Source organism: Cimex lectularius, unplaced genomic scaffold, assembly GCF_000648675.2.
Source record: "Cimex lectularius strain Harlan isolate CLEC.00 unplaced genomic scaffold, Clec_2.1 scaffold37, whole genome shotgun sequence".
NCBI classification, from domain to species: domain Eukaryota; kingdom Metazoa; phylum Arthropoda; class Insecta; order Hemiptera; family Cimicidae; genus Cimex; species Cimex lectularius.
In genome coordinates, this window is record NW_019392682.1 from 792,479 (window position 1) to 819,059 (window position 26,581).

The 26,581-nt window shown below is 33.2% G+C and overlaps 1 protein-coding gene across 3 annotated transcripts in view; it reads right to left on the reverse strand.

Moving 5' to 3' along the window:
• The window catches only part of LOC106665537 (ATP-binding cassette sub-family G member 1-like), a 242,947-nt gene that overhangs the window by 76,101 nt on the left and 140,265 nt on the right, over positions 1–26,581 (reverse strand). For all 3 annotated transcript variants that reach the window (XM_014392017.2, XM_014392018.2, XM_014392016.2), the window contains exon 3: positions 21,146–21,263. In XM_014392017.2, coding sequence (XP_014247503.1) covers positions 21,146–21,263 — 118 coding nt within the window. The remainder of the gene's footprint in view (positions 1–21,145; positions 21,264–26,581) is intronic.

Sequence of the window (26,581 nt, forward strand, 5' to 3'; positions counted from 1 at the left end):
ACAAGTAGGCAATAAACAATTCTGATTTGTTTTTGCTTTTTCTCTTAGACAACAAAAGTTATATACTAGAAAATAATATTTATAAAATATCCCTGAGGCATGAAAATGATCTCAAAAGTCATTAAAATATTGCTTTTTTGACATTGAAATAATATTATAAAAATGGTATAAAAGAAAAAAATACTGGGAAGGATACGAAAATAAACATATATATGGTTTGAAAGACAAATAAATCATGAATGATTTAATGTAAAAAAATAGCATAATAAATTCAGATATACAGACATTCTAAAGATATTTAAATGAATAGATTTTCTTTTAAAAAGGCTAATGAAAAGATACTAGATGAAATTGTTTTTTTCACTAAAACCCATACCACAACATCTCGTGAAGCTAGTTAATTTTTTATGTTAGGTTAGATTTATATTGGAAATATAATTAGGTACACATTCAATTTGTTTAATGGAATATATAGTGTCCCCCCTGGTTGTCTCAAAAACTACTAAACATAGAAAATAAATTTAAGCAGCTTTTTTTCTTGATGTGATTGATGTCAGCCTGAATATTGTAAATATATAAAGGGTGCCCTTTTTATACGACCAAGCTGAATTTCTCTTGAACCAATGACGCTATCAAAAACACAAAAAATAATTATTTAATATTTTTTAGTCTAATTTCAACCCTTTTTTCTAGAAAAATTATGCAGGGTTACCTCAGGCCCAGTTCAACTTTAAAACTGCAAATACAACTTACTCATCCTGGCAGATAGTTTTTAAAAAAATTTCACGCTGAAAATGATCTGATTTTAAATTGGTCAAAAATGACAAAATTATGGCAAAAAGAAACCGGCAGCGCAATTTTGACTAGGAGCTGAATATTTTATATATTCGGGAAAATCCGAATTCCTTACTTAGAAATGTTGGAAGGGTTTTAGGTTTTTCAACAAATAGAAATTAGAGTTGCAGTTCGACTTATAATTTTAAGCAATATTGCCCTCATATTGTCCAGGGACTTTATGACTCGGATTACGATGACAGGCATCTAACGTTCCTTGCAGAAACGTCGATTTGGGAAGCTGAAGAAAACGTTCTTCTATACAATCCAGTTGATGAATCCTCTTGGCATACCAAACCGTTGGAATTTTTGAACGTGGGCAGAGAAAAATTCGAGAATTTCGTATTCTTTTCATCATCAGGTGGTTCAAAGTAACAACGTTTGTTGTGGACTTTTCGGAAATAAATTAATTGGACCTTATTTGTACGCAACATTCAAAAGAATACCGAAGATCTGCAATGAATTGGAACTTGCAGTTAAGGAACTTACAGGGAATATAATTGATGCATATGAAACAAGCTGCCCTGTTAAGGTCCCAAAAAGTAGACAAGAACCACCTTGGTGGAATGCAGAACTGGGCAAATTAAGAAAAGAAACCAGGAAAGCGTTCAACAAGGCTAAACTAGGGAGTAACTGGGGAGAATATAAAAGGTTACTTACTTCATATAACCATGCCATCCGCAGGGCGAAAAGAGAGAATTTTCGCAAATTCTGCGGAGAAATCTCCACAGTATCCACAGCAGCTAGATTGCACTAGCAAAGGACAGACCAGACATAAACACTGCCGTAAGAAATGCAGAAGGCAAATACACAGAAGACATGCAACAAAAACCAATGGTCCTTCTAAGTACACATCATCTACATCTATTTCTACGAAAATGATTTAAACGGTGCTCAGAGTCTCGATTTTTTTAGGGAGGTTTTACCAACACTATTAGATGATGTTCCTCTGCAACAACGACAAAAAATGATTCTCCAGCTTGATGGATGCCCCGCATACAATTCTTTGCAGATGAGACATCATTTAAATCGTCCACTTTTCCAAGCCAGACTGTAGGCTCCTCGGTCACCCGATTTAACTCAACTAGACTATTTTATGTGGGGCCTTTTAAAACACGCTATAAACGCCAACCCAGCAACTCAGTTGAGGAACAGCCAAAACTTTTTTTTTTTCAAAGACCACAGAAATCCGCACCAGGTTAAAAAAAAATCTAATCTGGAGATTACAAGTTAATTATACTTATAGAAAACCAGTTATATGGAGATAAGATGTGCCGTAATGATACACTCATGATTTTAATTTTTCTTAACGCATGAAACTCGCTTGCATTTTCTGTAAAACAAAATTGGATGGATTCTAGAAATAGAATGTCCTTCAAACATACATTTACCAATGACAATTATATGTTCTTAAATCAAGACAATTTATAATAATGATTCTTTTTACAGAAATTAGATATGGCAATAGATTTGATTTATGGAAAACTTCGAACCTTCAAATATTTCTTCGTTAAATTTTAGCATCAATGCTATATAATACGGCCCAATTAAGGAAAAATCATTTTTTTATTTATGAAAAACTTGATTTTCATTTCAAAACCAACATATCAACCTACACGTGACAAACAGGAATAATGAAAGGTTGGTCATTACATACAGTGAATTATACACATTTTTTTTGTTACAGTACGGAATCAAGGTTGTCATTATTATAAACAAAAACTATGATTTTTCTGAGATAATGATTATTTTTCGTTAACGTCAAGAAAATACAAATTTGTTTCTAACGTGATTAAACGAAATAGTCCGAATTTCCTTCCATGTTAACTTAAGAATTCTTTTTATATATATACTCACCACATATTGCGTGATCGCTTTAACTCTTCCGTGTCTTGGAAGGAATACATTCTTTAAGTGCGACAGTGCCCGGGCATAAATTTTTGTGTTCCCTGCTGACAAAAATCCATAAAACCCACTGGAACGGTAAATATTCCATATTTAAGACATTATTATTAGACATACGAAATGTTCTTGTTATATTTGTGATTTTCTGATAAATATATCTTAAGTCGTTGACAATTTAAACAGACATGTAGTCAATTTTCCTAATTGCCGTGTAAAATTGTAGTTTGCTCTCTCTTTCCTAAGAGGTAGGTCGAGCAAATATAAAAATTGAACACATGGGCGGAGCAAAGTTCAATAGAAGTTGTGTTAACTACGTTAATTATACGGTTTGGCGGTTTTTAATATTCACAAGAGCTTATTGTAACACATTGGGTATTAAAAAGTATTTTATGACCAAAACGTGATAAATAATCAATATTTTTACGTACCCTTCATTGTAAATAGATAAATTGAATGTAAAAATTATAATCAGCGGACTAACATAACCAAATGATTAGGTGATTTCCACATTTACAAAACACTGAACAACGAAACACAGTACAAGCTACAATGCCTAAAACACATAGACAAGAACATAATGCAAGGCCAAGCTGCCAAACCATAGCAACGGAGACAGCACTAGACCATAAACCCTTACATATTTATGTAAAATGGTGGCTTTTGAGAGTACCAACAGAGTCCTGAGGCACAAGGAATTATGGCAAATCTAAGGAGGAACCATCACAAAATTATATTTTTGTGATTTTTGAGTTTTTTTTAGTTCCTTTGAGGCATTCAATAGTCTATTTTTTGCAAATCTCGCCAGGAAAGTTTTGTACTGTCCGTGGCCAGTAGGTGAATTCCATGGTTTCCTCACTTTCTCCTTGTCGTCTTGTCTAAAATGCTATTGATCATGTGGACATACGGTACAAAAAAGTTCAGGATCTATTCGGAGCGTAGCTCTAGTAAGGACATTATCTTCCTCGTTACCCTCTTCTCCTGCATGCCCTGGGTCCCAGTAGCCTACAACCTTATTTTGCGTACCTAATCCATTTAATTTAATAAAGTAATCCAGCACTACTAACGTTTGAGTTTAACGCACTGACGTAATCTTGGATATCCAACTCATGTTGTACTTGTTTTGTACCTTTTTTCTAATTGTACCGTTCTTCTATTTTTTGCTTGGATTTCACTTTGAGAGCTACTGCTTACAACCGACTCCTAGTGTTTGATTCCAGGTCCTTTCTAGATACATCAGTTTACCAGCAAATGTCATTTAACAGCATTAAGCATTTAACGGAAGGTATTTTCCCCACATTTTGGTACGCAGATTTTTCTGAAAGTTTTGCTTAAATCCAAACGTCCTGTTTATGGACATTCACTGATTAGGCTGTTCGTTTCCTCCATTTAAGTTTTAATTTTTTTGGATGTACTTATTTAGTTATTATAATAATAGTTTTCTTCGCTGTTCTCGTTATTATTTGGTGGAGGGGCATTAATCACAATAATTTGTATATATTTGTATACAAATTGATACACATACAAGTGATACAAATTCATGAGAGTATTTATGTGAGCTCTTTCAAATAATCCTTATTTATGCCTACAATTCTTGCGCCCTTAGACTGAGAAGTGTTCTTACTACAAGAAACCAGTATAGATATGCAAGAAATTTTTTTCTCTGATTTTTACGTGTGTGTGGAGATTAGTGACCGTTAATCGATAATTAATCTGATTTTTACATTTATCTCGATGAGTTGAATTTTAAGAGCTTACTTCTAATGCCAATCCACTCAGAAGGGTCTATTCAATAGGAATTCAGTTGAAATACTGGAAAAAATTCGTTTGTTATTTTTATTTAGCTTATTTTGAAATTTTCGAACTTGCCAAACCGCAGAAATGTAGACATCACGACACCTTTCACCCTTACATATTTATGTAGAAAAGGTGGATTTTAGAGTTCCAACAGAATCCTGAGATACAAGTAATTAAGGCAAAACCAAAGAGGGGCCATCAAAATATTCTGAAGATAATTCAAATAAATGAGATGGCTATAGGATGTCAACTTCATAGACCATTCCTTGTGGTCATAGATAATAGACCTTTGGAAGAAAGGTAATCCCAGGAGGAAGGGGCCCGAATATGCTATAGAAGTGGATCCAAGATGAAACAGGGAGTAGATGTGGGGTCAAAAGGCCTTAGCAAACCCCTTGGACTAATCTCAACAATTTTCCAAGCTGAAGTGCAATACAACTCTGTGCCCAGGAATTAATAAAGGAAAAATTATGAAGGTAGTACAGATTTACAGGGTCTATGGCCCGCACCGAGGAGTATCCAGTACTCTGGGGGTGAGTGTGACGTCTGGAGAGTAAAAGTAAGTTATTAGCGAGAGTGGAGAGGGTTCAACCCCGCCCTGAGGAATATCGAGTACTCTGGGGGAGTGAATGAGACGAGTCTTCTATGTTCCTATCGAGTGTTGTGTTTGTGTTAATTTATCGTAATGATTGTAATTTATTAGCGTGAAAGGAAGGGGTTGCTTATAACCCCGCCTCGAGGAATATCGAGTACTCTGGGGTGAGTGTATGACGTCACGAAAGTAAAGTTATTAGCGTGAAAGGAAGTGTTTGTCCAGCATGAAGGGACTCGAATATAGAGATGGATCCAAGATGAAACAGGATAAAAGTCAATATCTTAGCAAAGCCCCTTGGATCCCATCAATTTTCCAAGCTGAGGTGCAATACAACTCTGTGGACAGGAATTAATAAAGAAAAATATGAAGGTAGTACTGACTTGCTTACTTTCAGACAGCCGGGTGGCCATAACGGCACTAAATGTGAATGTTTTCAACCCCAAACGAGTTGGAGTGGTTAATTACCTAAGGGCTATAGGAAAACACAAAAATAATACTTTGAATTGGGTTTCCGAACATGAAGGTATACAAGGAAATGAACAAACCGACGAAATAGTCAAAAATGGGGCAGCCCTCACACCCAAGAGACCAGAACCACAACTATAACACCAGAATGTGTGATTTAGTTGGTACTGGAAAAATTGCTTGACAAAGAAAAACTCAGCAGTGGATATCGCACTAGGTATGAGGTAAGCTAAGAGATTTATAGCTCTCTTAAATAGAAAGGCGATGGAACCACCCCTCACGCTCTCTCTCACACACTCTCTCTCTCTCACTCTCTCTCTCTCACTCGCTCTCTCTCTCTCTCTCTCTCTCTCTCTCTCTCTCTCTCTCTCTCTCTATCTCTATCTATCTATCTATCTATCTATCTATCTATCTATCTATCTATCTATCTATCTATCTATATCTATCTCTATGTATCTATTTATCTACCTATCAATCTATCTATCTATCCACCTACCTATCTATCTATCTATTTATCTATCTATCTCTATCTATCTATCTACCTACCTATCAATCTATCTATCTATTCACCTACCTATCTATCTATCTATCTATCTATTTATTTATCTATCTATCTACCTATCTATCTACTTATCTATCTATCCTTCTACCTATCTACCTACGGACCTATCTATCTATCTACCTACCTACTTACCTCCCTACCTATCTATCTATCTATCTACCTATCTATCTATCTAACTACCTATCTATCTACCTACATATCTATCTATCTATCTATCTATCTATCCTTCAACCTGTCTATCTACCCACGTACCTATCTATCTATCTACCTACCTCCCTACCACCCTACCTATCTATCTTTCTACCTACCTATGTATCTACCTACGTACCTATCTATCTATCTATCTATCTACCTACCTATCTATCTATCTACTTACCTATCTATCTATCTATCTGCCTACCTACCTACCTATCTCACTATCTATCTATCTATCCTTCTACCTGTATATCTACCTACGTACCTATCTATCTATCTACCTACTTCCCTACCTATCTATCTATCTACCTATATATCTACCCACGTACCTATCTATCTATCTATCTACCTACCTATCTATCTACTTACCTATCTATCTATCTATCTATCCAACTACCTACGTACCTACCTACCTATCTCTCTATCTATCTATCCATCTATCTATCCATCTATCTATCTATCTATTTATCTATATATCCATCTACCTATCCATCTATCTATCTATCTACCTACCTACCTATCTACCTATCTATCTATCTATCTATCTACCTACCTACCTATCTAACTAACTACCTTTTTATCTATCTACCTACCTATCTATCTGTCTATCTTTCTATACATCTATCTATCTTTCCGCATGGTGTGAGGAAAATTATTTGCTACCACCTACGAAGAAGGGAAAACTAAAGACAGAAACATGCCGACCCTGTCAGGAGGAACGAGAGACAGACATATCCTTTGTGCTATATGAAACATCAGCCCGGTTCCTGTATAGCCACTTTGGTAAGGCAATTTTTACACCAAAAGCAGTGCACGAAAAAGCACCTAAAAATACTTAATCATATAGAAAAAGTGCATTTTCCCAGGTACAGCTATAATTTATGGGGGTTCAGAATAAAAGATTATCAATTTTCATCAAAACCAACCTGGTGAAAAATTAACAATTAAAAAGTTTTTTTTATCGCTTTGCATTAGTCTATAAAATGTACAGTCATAAATTGTTTTAGGAGAGTTTCTGATTAGTTAAAAGCAGCAGAAATTTTTTTAACATTGTGCTTTTAAAGAAATTAACATATTTTGTTTATCTTTTCTGAGATTTATTCAATAAACTTCCAGCTTTTCCAATTAAGCCCAAACATATTTTAAACGAGACATATAAAGGAAGTCGAATTGTAAATGCTCATGCGTGTGAGAATATTTTTTCGCTCTGTTCAGTTTAGAGAGAGTTGAGAGCTCGATAAATAAAATGAAGTGAAGCGCTGTTTCATCCAACAGAAATTGCCTCTTCAGAGGAAACGTTAACATCTTGTAAAGGCTGCCGTTGAATAATATATCTCACCTTGGGGAAATTGGACGGGAAGAAAGTACAAACAAGGTTTCGAGTAATAATATTTATATAAAGAATTCCCCAAAAGACAATTATTACAGAATGCCGTTCGTTTTCTGGCTTCCGTTTGAATAAATTTAAATAACGCATTTATTTAATTTGCACGGGTAAATATTAAATGTACCTATTCCAACTATGACTGGAACATAGAAATATAGCGTAATTCTAAACGGGCTTATTTAAAGTCCCTGGAAACAATTATTTTACATCAAACAGAACCTCCATTTTGAATTAAATATTTTTAAAAGGCATAAAAATTTAGAAAAAATGAAGTTATGATTTTATTTTTGAGAATAACTAAGTATAAAGACTAATTATTTGATTTGAAACGTAAACACAAAAAATTAATAACTTGTTGTTTAACTTTATAAAGTGTTACTAATCCTTTTACATTTTGTAGATTAAAAATAAGGAAAATCAGTTAATTGGTTTTTTAAATTGTTTTCTTTGGTGAAACAATAAATTCAAGAAAAAAGTTAATTTGTTTCTTAAAAGCATGGTTTTAAGTCGAGATGATCTGGCCCGGGAAGATTCTTTGACCAACGAAGGACGTACCATCGTTGCAAAGGTCAAATCGTAGGAGAGCCACGTTCAACCACTCCGATGGCCTATAGAGGTTTAGGGCTATTGGAAATCTCCATCGACGAGAGGGTAGTGGTCGACCGCGATGTACATCGCCTAGAGATGGTCAGAAATGTAGTCATTATCAAACGGTAGGGTTCCGTTAAAACGGTCATCAAAACACTACTTGACAGGCATCGTGTAGTAAAGCGACTATTCGAAAACACAATGGGCGTGTTCTCATCACACCGTTTTGGTAATCAGATGACTAGGAGCGTACATGGAGAAGACGTTATAACATATGAGAGTTTTTGAAAGGTGTGAGAGCCTGAAAGAGGGCGCCACAAAAAAGTCTAGAGTTTTCATAAGCTCTACTATCACTATTTATGGAAGATAAGCGGATCTCCTCAGAAATGGTGTATAAAAAGAAATGAAAAACAAATTTTTTAATATAAAAAAAATAATACAGAAGATATACAGGGTATTCGGCAAAGTTTGTAACACAAAGTAGATAACATGTAGTAGATTCTCCATTCAAAAAGGAACCAAAAAGTACAAATTAACTATGGTCCGAATCTCAACAGTTTCGGAGTTATTTCTTTTTTCTCATTTTTTAAGATTTCACGACCTTGCTTCGAATAAACAATAGTAACTCCAAAACTAAAAGGTTTTGGACAAATACGTTGATACCATGAACAACTACATTAAATTTTCAATAAGATGGGATCAATACTAAACTTGTAAACCTTCGTGAAATAATCGTTTTGGTAGCGAGAATTTTGAAAAGTTTTTTTTTTTTTTCAAAGTTGGTGATTCTATACTACTATTTCCAAACCTAGAGATCAGCAAATTTCAGAAAACGTACTTCATTAATATCCTTTTTAGTTGTGCAATTGCTTTTTTTAATTACTTTTTTCAAAGATGAAGAAATTGATGAAGGAAAAGAAAAAACCGTGGTTGAAGGATTGGTAAGGTGGAAACTTTAAAAAAAAAACTTAAGGAAATTTTGTTTTTTTAAACTTTTTTTTTTTTTTTTCAATTTGGGTTCGAAAACGAAATAGCGAAAGTGTTTACATATTTACCAAAACTACTGCAACTTTCATTAAAGAATTAATTAATTAATCTAGGTTTAGAAATGGTAGCTTAGAATCACCATAGTAAGTTTTTCAACTAAAAAAAGTATATTTATAAAAGGTTGAGATAAAAAAAGTAGTGTCACGAGCGGGATTCGAGGATTTTTCAAGACGTTTTCACCAAGACCTTTCATAAATATTAATTAATTGAAAAAAGTTAATTGGTCAATCGGACCACGAACTGTAATGGATTTAATAATTAAACTGAAGTATATCTTCACGAAAGCTCTCCGTGGCCATTTCATTTGTCCCCGAGAATCAAATAGATTACACGACATTTGAAAAGCGGCAAAAAGGAGGGAAAATTCGAGAGGTGAGGTTGAAATGGGAATTTAGTGTCCGAGCGGATCGAAGTCACGATAGCTCAAGGGGCAGAGCAGCGGCGTATTTAGCCAAAGGTCGTGGGTTCGAATCCCGCTCGTGACACTGACTTTTTTATCTCGACCAATACCTTTCATAAATATTAATTAATTGAAAAAAGTTAATTGGTCGATCGGACCACGAACTGTAATAGATTTAAAAAAATCCAAGCTCTCGCTACTAAAACACTTATTTCACGAACGTTTACAAGTTTAGTAATGATTTCATCTTATTGGAAATTTAACGTAGTTTTCAAAGGTATCAACGGATGTGTCCAAAAAAATTTAGTTTTGGAGTTATCATTGTTTATTTGAAGCAAGGTCGTGAAATCTTAACAAGTCAGAAAAAGTGGAATAACTCCGAAACTGATGAGATTCGGACCATAGTTAAGACATTTTGGTTCCATTTGGAATGTACAATCTACGGGAAAAGTTTGTAACACGATTAGTCGAAAACCCTGTATACATTAAATCACAATAAAAAACGCACTAACTAAACTCAATTGAGATACAAATTATTTTTAAATTTAAGAGAGTTAAAAAAAAAAACTGCATGAATTCATGTAGTCGACCAATCTTCCCTTTTTTCCTGTCCTGGCTGAGAGGTTTCGATGAACCCGCGCAAACTTTTTGTGGCACTTCTTCCAGGCTGGCGCACCTTTCAAAAGTTCTGAAATATATACTATATATGTTATTACGTGTAAAACGCTTTGCTTCATGTGCTAAGCGTATGTCACAGCCAGACTGACTTTATAGTATGAAAGGAATCAACGTCCATCCCGGGCCGACTGATTAAGATACCGAATGGACCTTTGACTGGACTAAGGTACATTGAGGAAGTTCTTCTGGGGGCGGCGGTCTCATTCGCTCCATTTATGTCCAACTTCGCGTTAATGCATGATAATGCTCGACCACATGTAAAAACTGTCACACATCACTTGGCGGATGAAAGATGACTATATTGAATTGCCCAGTACTTTCTCCTGACCTGAATCCCATAGAATACTTATGGGACTTAATAAATAGACAAGTTGGACATCGTTCCGCTAACAAGCGTCGAACAACTTCAAAACGCTCTTGCTGAAGAATGGATTCTGTTTCACCAGAAATCCAGTCGCTTATTTACTTGATGCTTCGCAGACTTAAGCCCCTCCGCGAGCTAATACGAGCTATTAAGACAAGTAATAAACAACACCAAGTAATAAATAATGAGTTAAATTGTATTCTCCGTTGTTTTGGTGAATTACCTTTCAAACCAATAATTAAATAATTTTGATTAAAATTCATTTGACGTTTTATTGTTCAATTGACCAAGCAAGTTACTTCTTTCCATTAATTATTTTTTCTATGTAAGGTCTTCATTGGGATAAAAAAGTCAGTGTCACGAGCGGGATTCGAACCCTCGACCTTCGCTATCCTGGCTAAGTGGTTAGAGCAGCAGCGTATTGAGTTGAAAGTCGTGGGTTCGAATCCCGCCTGTGACACTGACCTTTTTATCTCAATCCAGACCTTACATAGCAAATATATTGATTGAAATGTGGATTACATTATAATAAATAGGTTTTAATTAATATAATGACAAAATTACATATAGTTTGAAGTAAACGACTACAATATAAGAATGGCCGGTTTTTGTATGTCAGTGTATTCAAACCACTGTTTGATATAGAATACCAAAAATATACGCCAAGTTGCCATTGATTCGATATTTCTGTCATGCAAAAACGGATAGGAATTTTGTACCTATTGCCTTTTAAAGGCGATAGTAAAAATAGAACCAGACTTTATGCCATTTATCCTTATGGCAAATTTAGACGTAAATCAGAACTCATTGAAACAGGAAAAATATGCGTGAAAGGAACAATTTGGTTTGAAAAAATGCGTTATAAAACCGGTGAAAGGAAACTTGAATAATTGGGTCGCTTCACTATTTACATAAAATGCAAGTGTATTTATTTAGAAATCGTGAGATGCGGTCTGGTGTGATGTAGGTTTCAGAAAAGCATTTTCTTTATCGTGCCAACGTTTCGATCTTAATTGAGATCATCTTCAGGGCCTGGGATTTGCAAACATTGTTTATATATTAAAATTACATTTTGGATGAGGAAAAGTGAATTTATACAATGCAAAATATATTTTTTTATATATTCAATCAAAGTATTTCTACTCATTCAAAGTGTTTGTCTTCTGTATAATTGTGCCATCTTGCGTGTCGTGTCGAGAGTGCCAGTGAGATTTTGCTGTTTTATGTTTATATACGTTGGAATTTGAAGGGGTGGGGTAGGAAGTCGGTATAGAAAAAAGACATTTTTGTATAAGGCGTCGGCTTCTTTGAGGTGAAAAGAACCGACGAAGGGAAAAAATGTGTTGGTAATGGTTCGGTCAGATTATCCTTTCAGGATTATATAGAAAGGGATAAAATAGGAAAAGGAAAGCTAAATTGTCGGGAAATTAGATTATGTGAAAAATATTTGATGTGTGGAATGTAATGTGATGATATAGGTATGTTATCTGTATTGAATTTGATTAATGATATTGGCGTAGCTGCGACTGAGTTTACATGTATATGTTCTGTAATTGATGCTGTGTTTATCTCTGTTGATATAAACCATTTCTAAGAAATTACGTTTAGGTTTGTTTTGTTCTGTAATTAATGCTGTGTTTATCTCTGTTGATATAAACCATTTCTAAGAAATTACGTTTATGTTTGTTTTGCTCTTCTTTTACACACAGAACGTATATAAACGTATATAAACACAAAATAGCAAAATCCCACTGGCACTCTCGACACGACACGCAAGAATGGCACAATTGCACAGAAGACAAACACTTTGAGTGGGTAGAAATACTTAAATTGAATATTAAAAAAAATATATTTTGCATTGTATAAATTCACTTTTCCACATCCAAAATGTAATTGTAATATATAAACAATGTTTGTAAATCCCAGGCCCTGAAGATGATCTCAATAAAGATCGAAACGTTGGCACGACAAAGAAAATGTTTTTCTGAAACCTACATCACACCAGACCGCATCTCACGATTTCTAAATTAATATCGATCAAAGGTCACTAATCACCACACATAAAATGCAAGGTGCAGTACGAAATAAAAGCAAGACATTAATCATAATTTAATACAACTTTTTAAACTCATCACAAATCGTAATTAAAATCTACCGAAGCGCTAAAGAAGAGCATCAATGCCAAATTTATCTCGTGGATAAATTTTTCCAATTAACATAGAATAGAGATATTAAGCAAATCAAATACGACTGTTTTTCACGGTTAAACGTTAAATTGCCATTGCATATTCACCGAGATTGTTTATTCTCCCCGGTATGGTCAACGATAGTCGTAAATTATTTCAAGTTGGTTTGATTAATATTCAAATCTTAATAATTTGGCCTAACCTAGAGGCGATTGCAAAATGGCAATATTTCAAATTTCGACAGATTTACGACTACAAAAATAAATGCAGCAATTGCGTTGTATAAGCCTGAGGGGGAAAGTGACTCACCAAACGGTATTAAATTTATAATTACTATAGTTTTAGGATACGGTTGAACTAGTGAAAATAGTCTGGTATACAGCAGCCAACTTTCTTTAATATTCCATGGCTAAAGAAAATTTTCGAAAAAATAAAATACAGATTTTTTCTAAATAATTAAAACATAGTTGGCCTGTTAGCTCAGAGCTAATTTATGAATATTATTTCATCTAAGGAAAACAGTTACAATATCAATATTTTGACAAATGTAGAAATGGCATAGAAAGTGATGAAAAACTGTAATTTCCATTTGAAGAAAGATACCTGCAATTCACTAATAATTGCTCGTTTTTGTCACGGTGAACAATAAGGGTTTCAACCCTTCGTTTTTGCCGGAAGACCGCGTATGAGGCCCTAGGCGGTGCCCTATTGAATCCAGGGATGGTTTAATAAACAGCTACATTATCCTCATTCTCCCTGAGATTGTATCTTAGAGAGCAAAAAACCGCCAATGCGAAAGTGCCAAATTTGTGAAAATCCACGTATTCAATAAAAACTATGTTTGTTCAATGATTAATTTCAACAGGTAAGTTTTTTTTTCAATTATGAAACAAACAAGAGGAAAATGTCATCTTTGATAAATGAACAAATTAAAGTGGCATCTATGACGTTAATATTATTTAAACTAAAAAAGCCAAATAAGCTGTTTTTATCAATATAGAGTTACAAACGATAACTTTCCCCTAGATGCCATTCCAGAGAGAGCAGCAGTTGCTAGCTGGATCATCATTGCCCAAAGTAATCATTTAGTCACAAACATTAACCGGTAGAAATTAATTAGACCCCCAATTTTCTGTTTGTAGTTAAGTTTTACCGCCATTCCAATCCACTTCGTGGAAATTTTGATCTAAGGGATGAACAGAATTCCCTTTAACAGTGCAAGGGTGCTACGATGGGTGAGCACCTAAGAACTTTCGTGCCAGACCTTTGCACAAAAATGATATATGTGGAGACGTAAAACAAAATTTTCAGATATTATAGTTACCCAACAACCAAATTAAATCTGATTAGTATGATGTCAAGAAAACTAATGTTTATTGTATTTCATATAGACAATTGGGCAAGATAACAAATAAAAGCGTATATTTTTTGTGATCATAAGTCAAAAGTTATAAGGCAAAAAATGTTAAATATTAAAATCTCTGTTTTCCTTTTGAAAGAAAATCTTCAACTAGTCAATATTTTATAAACACTCATTACAAAACAACTTTTTAATTATTTGTTTTTCGATCCGCGCTAACGCATTTGGAAATAGGCTACAGTTAACCGATATGCGGTTTTTGTTTCTTTAATCTTCTAAACCGCTTTGCTCTCACTTCAGATTCGTTCTAGCTTGTCATAATAATGAGCCGAAATGACAGTTATTGCAAACATGCGGTCCAAACATTTTATAGGAAATTGCTACTGCAATGTATAGTGGCACTATTATTAAAGTTCGCGTCACCACTCGGACCTTAATGTGATCTCGATTCGTTCGTTTGATTGTTCGATTCAACACGTAACTTACCAAAATTCTTATCCTTTTTCTGAAAGAATAGCGAAGAATCAAGATTGATCTTTTTCTAGTCTTGACCACCTACGTGTGACTGCAAAACAAATAACTAACTAACGATAGCAAGGGGGAAAAGATTGAGAAAGTGTAAGAGAGAGAGAGAGAGAGAGAGAGAGAGAGAGAGAGAGAGAGAGAAGACGCAGAGAAATAAAGAGAGAGAGGGAGAGAGAGAAGACGCAGAGAGAGAGAGAGAGAGAGAGAGAGAGAGAGAGAGAGAGAGAGAGAGAGAGAGAGAGAGAGAGAGAGAGAAGACGCAGAGAAATAAAGAGAGAGAGGGAGAGAGAGAAGACGCAGAGAAATAAAGAGAGAGAGGGAGAGAGGAGAGACGAAGAGAAAGAGAGGGAGAGAGTGAGAGATAGGAGACAAAGAGAATGAGAGAGAAAGAGTGGAGACGAAGAGAGAGAGTGAGAGAGAGGAGACAAAGAGAAAGAGAGAAAGAAAGGGAGGAGACAAAGAGAAAGAAAGAAAGAAAGAGAGGAGACGCAGAAAAAGAAAAAGAGAGGAGACGAAGAGAGAGAGAGAGAGAGAGATAGGAGACGCAGAGAAACAAAAAGAGAGAGAGAGAGAGAGAGAGAGAGAGAGAGGAGAGACGAAGAAAAAGAAAGAGAGAGGGAGGAGAGACGAAGAGAGAAAAAGAAAAAGAGAGAGAGAGAGAGAGAGAGACAAAGAGAGAAAGAGTGAGTAAGTTTGAGGGAAAAAGTGAAAGAAAATAAATGAGTAAATTTGTGAATGGGTAAGAAGGAAAAGGAATGGAAAGAGATAGAATGAGGGATAGATATATAGTTAGATAGATGTATAGATAGAAAGAGAGAGTCAAATTAACCTTTTTTTGCTTCAAATTAATCCTTTTTAATTTATAGTTACGTATTATTTACAATAAAAGGATTTTTTCCTCAAATTAATTTTTTTGTACATTTAAAATTAAGGTCGCTTTAATTCAAATGACTATTTTTAAATTTCCGATTAACCCTTTTTTGCAATGAATTAAATTCAAACTTGTTTTACATCAAATTAAATATTTTTAATATCAAATTGTACCTTTTTAATTAACCCTTTCTTTCAAATCTACCATAATGACAATTTCAAAGAAATCCTTCATTTTAGTTTTTAATTGTAAGTAAATTTTAACTTTAACTATACTTAATGCTCTTTTATATTGGAGGCAATCTTTCTTTATTTTAAAAGTATTTTCAAAATTAGAAGAAAGCTAATAAGTAAATAATATTCATATGTTATTAAAAGTTCAATTTTTTTAATTATTATCAAATGTAAGGATGAGTTATTTGTTTTTACATTAAATTTGATATAATTTTTTTTTTTTGTAATTGTCATATGGTTTTCTAACAACCAGTTATGTTTTTTTAATACTCAAACTTAAGGAACTTTAACGTTATATAGTTATATTTCATACTATCTTAAAAGTTTTTAACACATTAAAACAGTGTTCATTTGATGTTAAAAAGGTGTAGTTTTAAATTAAAAACGTTGATGGAAAGTTAACACAATTTGAAATTTAATATGGTTAACATGGTGCAAAACGTATTAGTTTTAAATTTAAAAGGATTACTGTGAAATTAAAAAAGTAAATTTGAAATGAAAGTTTAAACTTAAAACAGTTGTTGTTCTAATTTAAAATTCATGTTATTTAATGTTTGCTCTATAGAACGACTACGTACTGTGAAATACATTGGTATTAAGAAATGTCGAAAAGAAAATCTATCATAGGCAAAGAGCACTTCACGATATAACGTATATTTTTCAACTATTGGTTAGGATGAGGGAGGGCCATGACATTTGGAATTTATTTGGAATATGAGTCTTTTATATTTTATTACCTTTTTCTTACCAAACAACAGGTAGAAATTTCGAAAACTTTAATCTATCTAACATGCAGAAAAGCGATGATTACAAATCCCTTCCTTGTTAACGCTTGAACGGTCGAATCGGCCCGGGGTTGTAAAATGTACGATAAAACGTTTGATATTGTTCAGACTGTAATTATGCACTTATTGAATGTTACATTGCTTGATAAACTGGTGGAAACTATTGTGCGAACCGTTTCCAATGTCGACCGCCTGTCAAGGAGGTGACGGCGTGGAAACTGGTAACGCTGTGTTACAATGGAAGCAAACCGACACGTCCGACACACGGTATAAAGGAAATCCGCGAGAGAGGCCTTACCAGCAGGTCTATTAAGCTGCAATCATGAATCGCTAGTAGAATTTGACATGTTCAGTACAGTGGTCTCAAGACGTGTACCGTCATCACACCGGCCTATCATCTTCCAAGGAAGGTACACAATTACATAAATAAAAGGCAAAAGTGTAACATAAGCCTTTCTTAGATATGTAATTTGAAATATCTACAATCGTACTTAGATATTACCTTACAAGCAGGTTGGTGTGTCACGGATTTGGACTTTTGTTGGTGATTTCACACTCCAAAATATCGGACAGGTATCCGCCCATTTTTTTTTTTTTTTAATTTGAGGTTTACCGTTATTAACATTTTTATTTTGCCGTTTTACTTGCTCAAATAAACGATATGAATGCATCATTTTATAGCATTTTGTACGTAGATTGTAATAAATATATAGTAAAAGCTATCAAAGTTTATTAATAACAAAAAAAGTCAAAAAATTAATAATTTTTAAGTAAACTAGGTCATAATTTTTTCGTCATTAAAGTAATATGAGAGATTTCCTTTTAGACCACTAAATATATGGTTTTTTGTTTGAATTTATATTTACCGACTTTTACTTTTTATCTATTTTTCGGTAACTTTTTGTGGTGATTTTACACTCTAAAATTTCGGACAGGTATCCGCCACTTCTTGGGAAAAGACTGGTTTCGCCAAAAAAATTTTGAAATTTGAGATTTACCGTTTTTAACATTTTTATTTCGCCGTTTTACTTGCTCAAATCAACTATATCAATGCACCATTTTACAGCATTTTGTACGTAGTAATTGTAACAAAACTATAGTAAAAGCTATCAAAGTTTATCAATAACAAAAAATAATTTTTTCTAGTAAACTAGATCATAATTTTTTTTTCATTTAACTATTATGAGATTACCTTTTATCGTTTCGACACCACTAAATATAATTTTTTGTTTGAATTTATATTTATCAACTTTTCGGTAACTTTTTTTGATGATTTCACATTCCACGATATCAGACAGGTATACCACACATCTTGTGAACAGACCCGGGTTTCGCCAAACACAATTTTCAAAGTTGAAATTTACCGTTTTTAATATGTGAATATATCATTTTACGGCATTTTTATGTAGATTGTAATAAAAATATAGTAAAAGCTATCAAAATTAATCAATAACAAAAAAAAATCGAAAAACAAACCAAGTATTTTTCAAGTAAACTCGGTCGTAATTTTATTATTTATTTATTTATTAAATTTATATAAATATATTTTTTATTATTTTTATTTTTCAAGAAACTAATATTAGATTTCGTTTTAGCATCTCTAAAGACCCACAAATATAAATTTTTGTTTGAATTTAAATTTATCGACATTTCTATAACTTTTTTGGAGATTTTACACTCCAAAATATTGGGCAGGTATCCACTACTTCTTATGAAAAGACCCTGATGTCGCCAAAAAAAGATTTGAAATTTGCCGCTTTTAATATTTTTATTTCATCGTTTTACTGGCTCAAATCAACTATTGAATATATAATTTTACAACAATTTTAAGTAGATTGTAATAAAAAATATCATAACAGCTATCAAAGTTTATCACAAGGTCATAATTTTTTTTCATTAAAGTGATATTAGATTGCCTGTTAGACCTATTAAAGTTGATCAATAACCAAAACATTTCTAAAAACCAAATATTTTTCAAGTAAACTAGGCCATATTTTTTTTCTTGAAACGATATGAGATTTCGTTTTAGCACCTTTAGAAAACGCTTAGTGTAAAGTAATTTTTTCCGAGCTTTGACAAGTCATTATCGGAATATCTGATTGAAACGGGTAAAATTCAAAAAAGACAGTTTGAAGGAAAAAAGGGAAAGCACCTTTCAAGCGACGTATATGGCATTAAAATATTACTCGACTCTGTTCTTCTAGTCTGCCTGCATTAATATTATTACTATAAATTTCATTAAAACGAATTCAACCATGAAAATCGGTCCACTAGGTTTTGAGAAAAATTATGTTACATCATTTTTCTCAAAACCTGGTGACCGATTTTCATGGCTGAATTCGTTTTAATGAAATTTTCAAGGGTATTATATAACTGTATTATAACATTAATTTATTTTATAACGTAAAAAATCGGATTATTATTACCATTTAGAAAAACGAGGTTAATTTCCGGCAAATTATTTTGCTGTTTTGGGTACTTTCTTATAGAAATATTATATATATTTATTTTATATTTTGATGGTACATACATCGTAAAAAAGCTACGTTCATCTTCTTCCAAATGGTAAGTTTGACGTTAAAATTCTCATTTAAAAAATTATGACCTAGTTTAATTGAAAAATATTACGGACTTAAAATTTTTTGGCTTATTGATTAATTATGACAGGTTTTTTTGCAATTTACATAAACAATGCTGTAAAATGATATTTTCACATAGTTGATTTGTGGAAGAGAGAAATAAAAATATTAAAAAAGAAACATTTCACAACCAAAAAATTTTTTTTTTTTTTTGGCAAATCCAGGGACTATTCACAAGAAGCAACAGATACGTGTCGGATATTTTGGAGTGTAGAATCACCTAAAAAATTTTGGTCCAAATCCCTGACCCACCAACCTGGTCGCCCCCTTGTAAATAGAAAAATATTAGACTCGTGTCAAAGTCTTGCCAATAAGCCAAATCGATAAAAATATATTTAATTGTGTCTAAATATGTGTTTCTATCTATGTTCTACGTGTATTTCAAAGTTATATCAGGCGATTTTTTCATAGCAACGTAGAAAAATCGGTGTGCCAAGTTGTACAAAAAAAAAAAAAAAAAAAAAAAAAAAAGCCACGAAAATCAAATAATTTTTTTCTCCTGCCATCCGATTTTACCCAAAATCACAAAAATTGGATATCTTTCATTTTACATTTAGAATGGCATAAAAAAACTAGTTTGTTAACATACGCCAAAGAATAGACATCAGTTTTCTAACGTAAATTCAGAACTTAATAAAATTAGATTATTAAAAATTCAGATGTTATTAATTTGTATTATTCAGAAACTACTTTACTAGAAGCGTTTTTTGGTTAAGTAAAAAAGTTTTTCTAACTTTTTATGTATTTTTTTTATTAAAATTTAAAATGGTTTACAGGCATTTTTATTTATTTTAAAATTTTCTAATAAAAAGAGATCAGGGGAATTTTATTTGTCGTGAAATATACATTTGTGTAAATTCTATGCAGACAGTGCTATAAATTAAAAAAAAAATTAATATGACATAAAAAAGACTAACAAGATAATAAATTATATTCACAGTTTCGTTAATCGGACAAACGCGATGTATACATTAGTCGGTATTAGTCCAAAAATTTAACTTTTTTGAACGTAGGGTATGATGTGTAAACTACAAACTATAAATAAAACTGCTCATATAAAAAAATCACAAATAATTGATCAATTTGCAAACGGGCAAAGGGAAAAAAACGTAATCGTTCACTAAACGAATACAGGTACAATTTATAAGAAAAAAATATGAAACTATTCTAAATGTCCTTCTTATCAATACTGATCTCAGACGTTGAGGTCCTTAACTCCAGGATGTTACATAAAAAAATTCAGAAGCTGTCGAGAAAAAAATGAAACGAGCTAGAATATGCAGACCATTTTATTACTTTTATTACTGCAGTACTAACAAACCACAGAGTTTCTAATCATTGAATGAGTTAGAATAAAAAAACTGGTTTCACAAAATAAGCTACAATTGAAAAACTTCTGAAAACATATTCTGTGATAGGACTGATAGGAAATGTTTGTAAAAAGGCCTATAGTTTAAATTGTGTAATCATCTAAATAATAGAAATCCTATGGTGATAATCCCATGGTATAAATAGAGTTTAAAAGAAAATATCACGTCATGGAAGGCCTTAGCCCTGTCCGTCATTGTCAAGGAGGAAGGACGATTTAGCATATGAATTACGGCACGCCCTGACTTACTTCCCTTTCCTGTTCAATAAGATCGGCGGTTTGCCTAGTTCGAACAGCGGTTTTGAAACGAAGAAAATTAACAAATTATTAACTATTAACTGAAATTAACAAATTAATACTTACACGAAGCCGGCGAGCACGTTGAGTAGAGTGGATTTCCCAGCGCCGGATGGCCCCATAATGGCCGTCAGCTCGCCCGATTGAAATTCTCCGGTTAAATTCCGCAGTATGATCTTTTTGCCTGAAACAAATTAAAAAACAAACGATTAAAATAAAAACAAAGAATGTATAAAATAAACTGCATTAACTATTAGAAAAATTATGTCAAAAATAAGATCTTAAGATCAATAAGATCATCTTTTTTTTCCACTATATTCGCGTTATATTCGTTTAAAGGAAAGTGAGTAACTAATATGCAAAATTATAATTTTGTGTTCGGTCCGCTTGATTTCACTGTTGATGATGGACATTGCGTGTCTTCCTCATTATTCGAAGCTGATTGCATGAAATTTCATGAGTTACGGACAGCATGGTAACCACCGAGGGGAAACGTGACATCATAGAAATTTACATATTTTTGATAAGATAATAGACATATTTTTGCTCTAGAATTATTTTGCATAACTAGTTTTAAAAACACCTGTCAATCCAATATTGTATTTTATTTTAGAATTCGCAGCACTAAGCTGTGTAACAAAAAATAATATTTACTTACTGAACCTTAGTGAGACTTCAGAAATCATAGATAAAGATTTTAAAAAAACCTCTGGACTTAACCAACGCGATCCAGTCCCCTAACGATAAAAATGCAATAAAACATGATTAAAAGTAAGTGGGACGGATATCAAGAGCATGGCGATAAGCGGCCTTCGGAGGACTTGACCCGTAAAAGAAAGGTCATTCTCATGTGACTATGAATAAGCCATGCCAGGTTGATACACAGTGCAATTCCTTTGCTTCAAATAAAGAGTGCTTGAGTGCTGGATATCCAGTTCCAATACTTAGAAGAAACAGGGTTGCTTTATTGTGTTGAGAGTGAATTTATTTATTAGCGTGTATGTAGTGTGAAATAGCCGATGGCGGTTGACTACCCTAACGACCCTCATTTATGTTAGTTATATGGTGAAAAGGGTGATGGAGGGATATCGACTACCACCACGTTAACTCAGTCAATGTGAATAAAAAAGAATGTATTTATGTGTGAACTATTGACAGCACCCGGAGCCCAACCTCGGTGGTTGGACGGATAAGACCGAAGTCTGACCCGGGTCAGCCCACATCTGAGGTGAATGATTCTCGAGCCCTGCCGGTAATTTATTGTAAATTACTAAAGTTGGAATTGCCTGTGAGCTGCGAGAAGTGATAGGATCAACTCGAGTGTACATAGTTTAAGTTGATCTTATTTCATTAATTAATCATATATTTAATGAATTTTAACACAATTCGATAATCTGCCATGACCGGCGTACAAAATAAATCGCAAAGAATAATAATCAAGAATGTGAGTAAAAATGACGTCAATTGAATTATTCGTAAGTTACTTAACCCGTTATATCGCACAGACTGATTAATCTTTTAACTATCTTGGTTGATAGAACCAAAAACCTTTTTCTCCGTCTGCATGAGCAAATATATGTACGTGTTATTGAAATTAATATGATATATGACAACGACGTTAAAAACATACGGGTTGAAATAGACCCAACTTAATTAATGATTAATAGTTTTTATGGAATATAATTATTATGTATGAAGACGGTTTAATTACTTTAGACAGAGCATAACCTACCCAAGGTAATGTTCCAGCAAATAAATTTAAGAATTAATATGAGCTGTAAGCGCATTTTCATGTCTTTTTGTCGTGCGATATCTATTGCCAGTCTAAGAATTAATAAATAGAAATAACGGGTTAGAGAACATAACTCAAACCGGTCCTATATGCATAATATATTACAAACACTAATTTATATACAGAAAATGTTAAAGTTGAAAAGAGATTTTTCATACTTTTCACACCGGAGCAATCCTCATTCCAATTATTTACAAGTCTCGAGAACATGTAATTGGGCAAAGATTCAATTAGAAAAAACTTGGTTAGTTTTTCAAACTTTACACTTGATAAGGATAAACAAAATCACAAAATGTACAAATATANTAGAAAATAATCTATCCTATCCCCATCCAGAGTTTCAACTTATCCCTTTAAAATACTGGAAGGCCAAATGTATGCAAACCCATTTTAAATTAGAAAATTTATGCTTATATTTTAATTAGCATTTCGAATTTTTGTTCCATAATTTAAACATTTCCCATAAGCGTGTATGGCCAATTATAATGGAATCAAACTTGGAAAAGTCTCAGCATGAGTATACGCTCATCGTTATCCTTTTATTCTTCCATTCAAATACTATAAATAATTAACAATAATACAAATATATACAATAATTAATTAATAATAATACAACAAAAACCTTATCCTATTTTTTTAATTATTTTTATTTATATTGATGAAAAAACATAATTTTCTCGTTGACAAATTCTATGTTGCTTTCGTTTGACTTTTTTAATGTATTCGAGTGTAATTTGAAACAATCTTTATGATTTCTTAACTTTTCTCCTTACTATTCTTGTCCACGTTAGTTCCTAATCATATTCCTTCAATAAACCCTTTTTCTTTAGATATCTGTCTATAGAGCCGGAGGCTGAAAGCACACTTTTGACTAACCAACACAATATTGGTCCATCAGGAAGCCCAGGAGTCTTTCCTACTTTTCTCTCCCGTGTATAAAAGAACGGAAGAAAATACGCGGCTTGCATGCCTGAGTAAAGCTCTCCGTCGGGTAAGAAAAGGATATCACTATAAGAGAAAGGATTCGACACTGGGATGAAAAAGGACATTCTCATTCACTACTTATAAGTTATATGATCAAAAACACTAAAAAAAGGGCATCGTTCAAGATAATAACGACCATTTATATCGTGTAAATGATCACATAAAAGCCTCGACCGACAAAAAAACGTTATATGGATGAGATGGATATGAAAGGAAATTTAACAAAGAAAAAAAAAAGCATTTAGAATAGAGGTCAACTTCACTTCAGACGTCGTATCAAGTAAGATGGTATACCACAAAAACTAGTTCCCATTTGTAGAAAAAAGGCAGGAGACCCAGAAGCCGACTTTAAACTACTTGGGAAAGCTGGATTGAAGATCCATTCACTAAAATTAAGCACACCTAGAGAAAAAACAAAACTAGTTAGACAACACAACTGAAAGCCGGACTTATGAAAGTTATTGCCTTAAGGACATTCTAACTTGATCTATTATATCTGAAATTCTTAGTAGTTCTGTTCATTAATTATTTAATATTTAACAAACTAATAGGAGAAATTCTTAAAAATAATAAGCCATTTTTATTATCAAGTTGTACATTATTATTCTTCGTAATTAATTGAAGTCGTGAGAAGCGGAAAACAATGAGGTAGTTTAGATAAATACCTTTTTCATTTTTTTGCCGATGTTTCGACCTTTATTCGGGTCATCTTCAGGTGCTAAGGAAATAATATTTACATCTTTAACTGTATTTTTTTCAATCAATATATATTTTGAAATTTACCCACGCCAGACGATGACTTGAATAAAAGTCGAAACGTCGAGGAAAAATGAAAAAGGGCTTTTTTTAAACGATATCATTCTTGACCTCTCCTCAGGACTTCAACAAATTAGGAAACAACAGGTCATTAAGAAATACACATTATTCAATACATTTGTCAATACAAATATTCCAACTACACACATAAACAAAACGATGATTTTTTATGCAAATTTATCTTTATTTATTTGCGTGAAAATATCTATAATCATAATTTTCTCCTTCAAATATAGCTTTTATGATCCTAAGTTGTTTTAATTTCAAATTAATTATCATTGATTTTTTGAAGCTTTTTACACAAAGTCTCATGGACTGAGTATACCGAAATTCGTCTCACTTTAAAAAAATATTATTTATTTGTATATATTTTATTATTATTTATTATTAAAATATTCTGTTTGCCGCATCACTCTGTGAATAAAGCCAAGTCTGGCGAGTACATATTAAAAGACTATTTTATAGCAGAATAGTCGTCACTTAATAATTCACAGTTTACACATTCCACTAGGGTGAATAGGTCGCCCGACTAGTATATTGACAGGCAAAAAATTTGCCCACAAGTAATATAACTTCATTTACATATATTTTTATGTATGAATCAAAGTTTTAAAAAAAACGGACAGATAAAATTTGTTTTAATTTCATTTTAGATTTTTAATTATTATTTCGATATCGCGTATTTCCTCCTCTTGTCATAACTACATCTCGAAGACGCCTCGGCATACTTTCTACAAGTCTGGAACTATCTCTTTGCTGGAGGTTAGCCCATTCTTCACGAAAAGACCTTTCAAGATGTAGGAGTGTATCAGGAAGTAATGGACGTGCTCTTACACGTCTTTTGAGGTTATCCCGTAAATGTTCGATGGGGTTCAAGTCTGGAGAACGGGCTGGCTAGGCTCAGACCCTGATGTTATGATGTTGAAGGTAAGTTCGTTCTATGTGGACGAGCATTATCGTACATTAGAATAGGATTGTCGCTGATTTCATCCGAGGATAGGCTACGCTTGACATTCCAAAATTTCTACCACATAGCGAGTGGCCGTCAAAGACCGTCCACGAACGACAACCAACTCTGTGCGACTCCCATTGAAATTCCCGTCTACACCATAACTGAGATACGTTGAAAAGGTTGGCTCTGGGAGAAGTTACAGGCTTCGTACCTTTCAATTCGCCTTATCCACACACTTTCTCGCTCATATAGAGATGGTAGAGCAAATCATATACATCCACTTATCTGTATAAAGTACAGCAGACCAGTCGTCCAAAGACCAATGGCTGTGTAATCCAGAAAATGCGAACCGAGCAACTCTGTGTGTTCTGGTCAATTCAGTATTTCTACGGGGCGAAAAGCCATCAGTCCATACTTATTTCATCTTCTTCGAGCAGAGCGTTCAGATATTTGGACACTTCGAACTTCCTGGAGTTGATGAATCACTTGTCCAACAGTAAGGTGCCGGTTTCGTAAAATTCTCAAATTCAAAAAACGGTCATCCTGTAATTCTGTTACCCTAGGGTGTCCAGAATTGAGCCTTCTATGGTAGGACCCAGTTTCTGGAAAACGTCTAACGGGGAACTCCGATGGCAATAGCCACGTACCTGATGTCCATCACATTAAATGCCAAACCACGCGCAACATCCTCAGCAGTAAGTGGCATTTTTAAGTTTAAAAAGTAAAATTAAGAAAACGAAGATGAAAACTAAACAGGTTATTCCTTCAGAATTCAAATGAGACTGAATAAACATTTTACATTCCGTAAAAATTAAACATTAAAAAATCCTTTATTCTTTTTTGAATTAAGGATTAAGTGTATTTACGTCTAATTGATGTTCCCAAGTTAAAGCATAACATAAACAAATATTTATTGATAAAAACAATGAGGCAAATTAAGGGCAGAATTTTCTTTTAT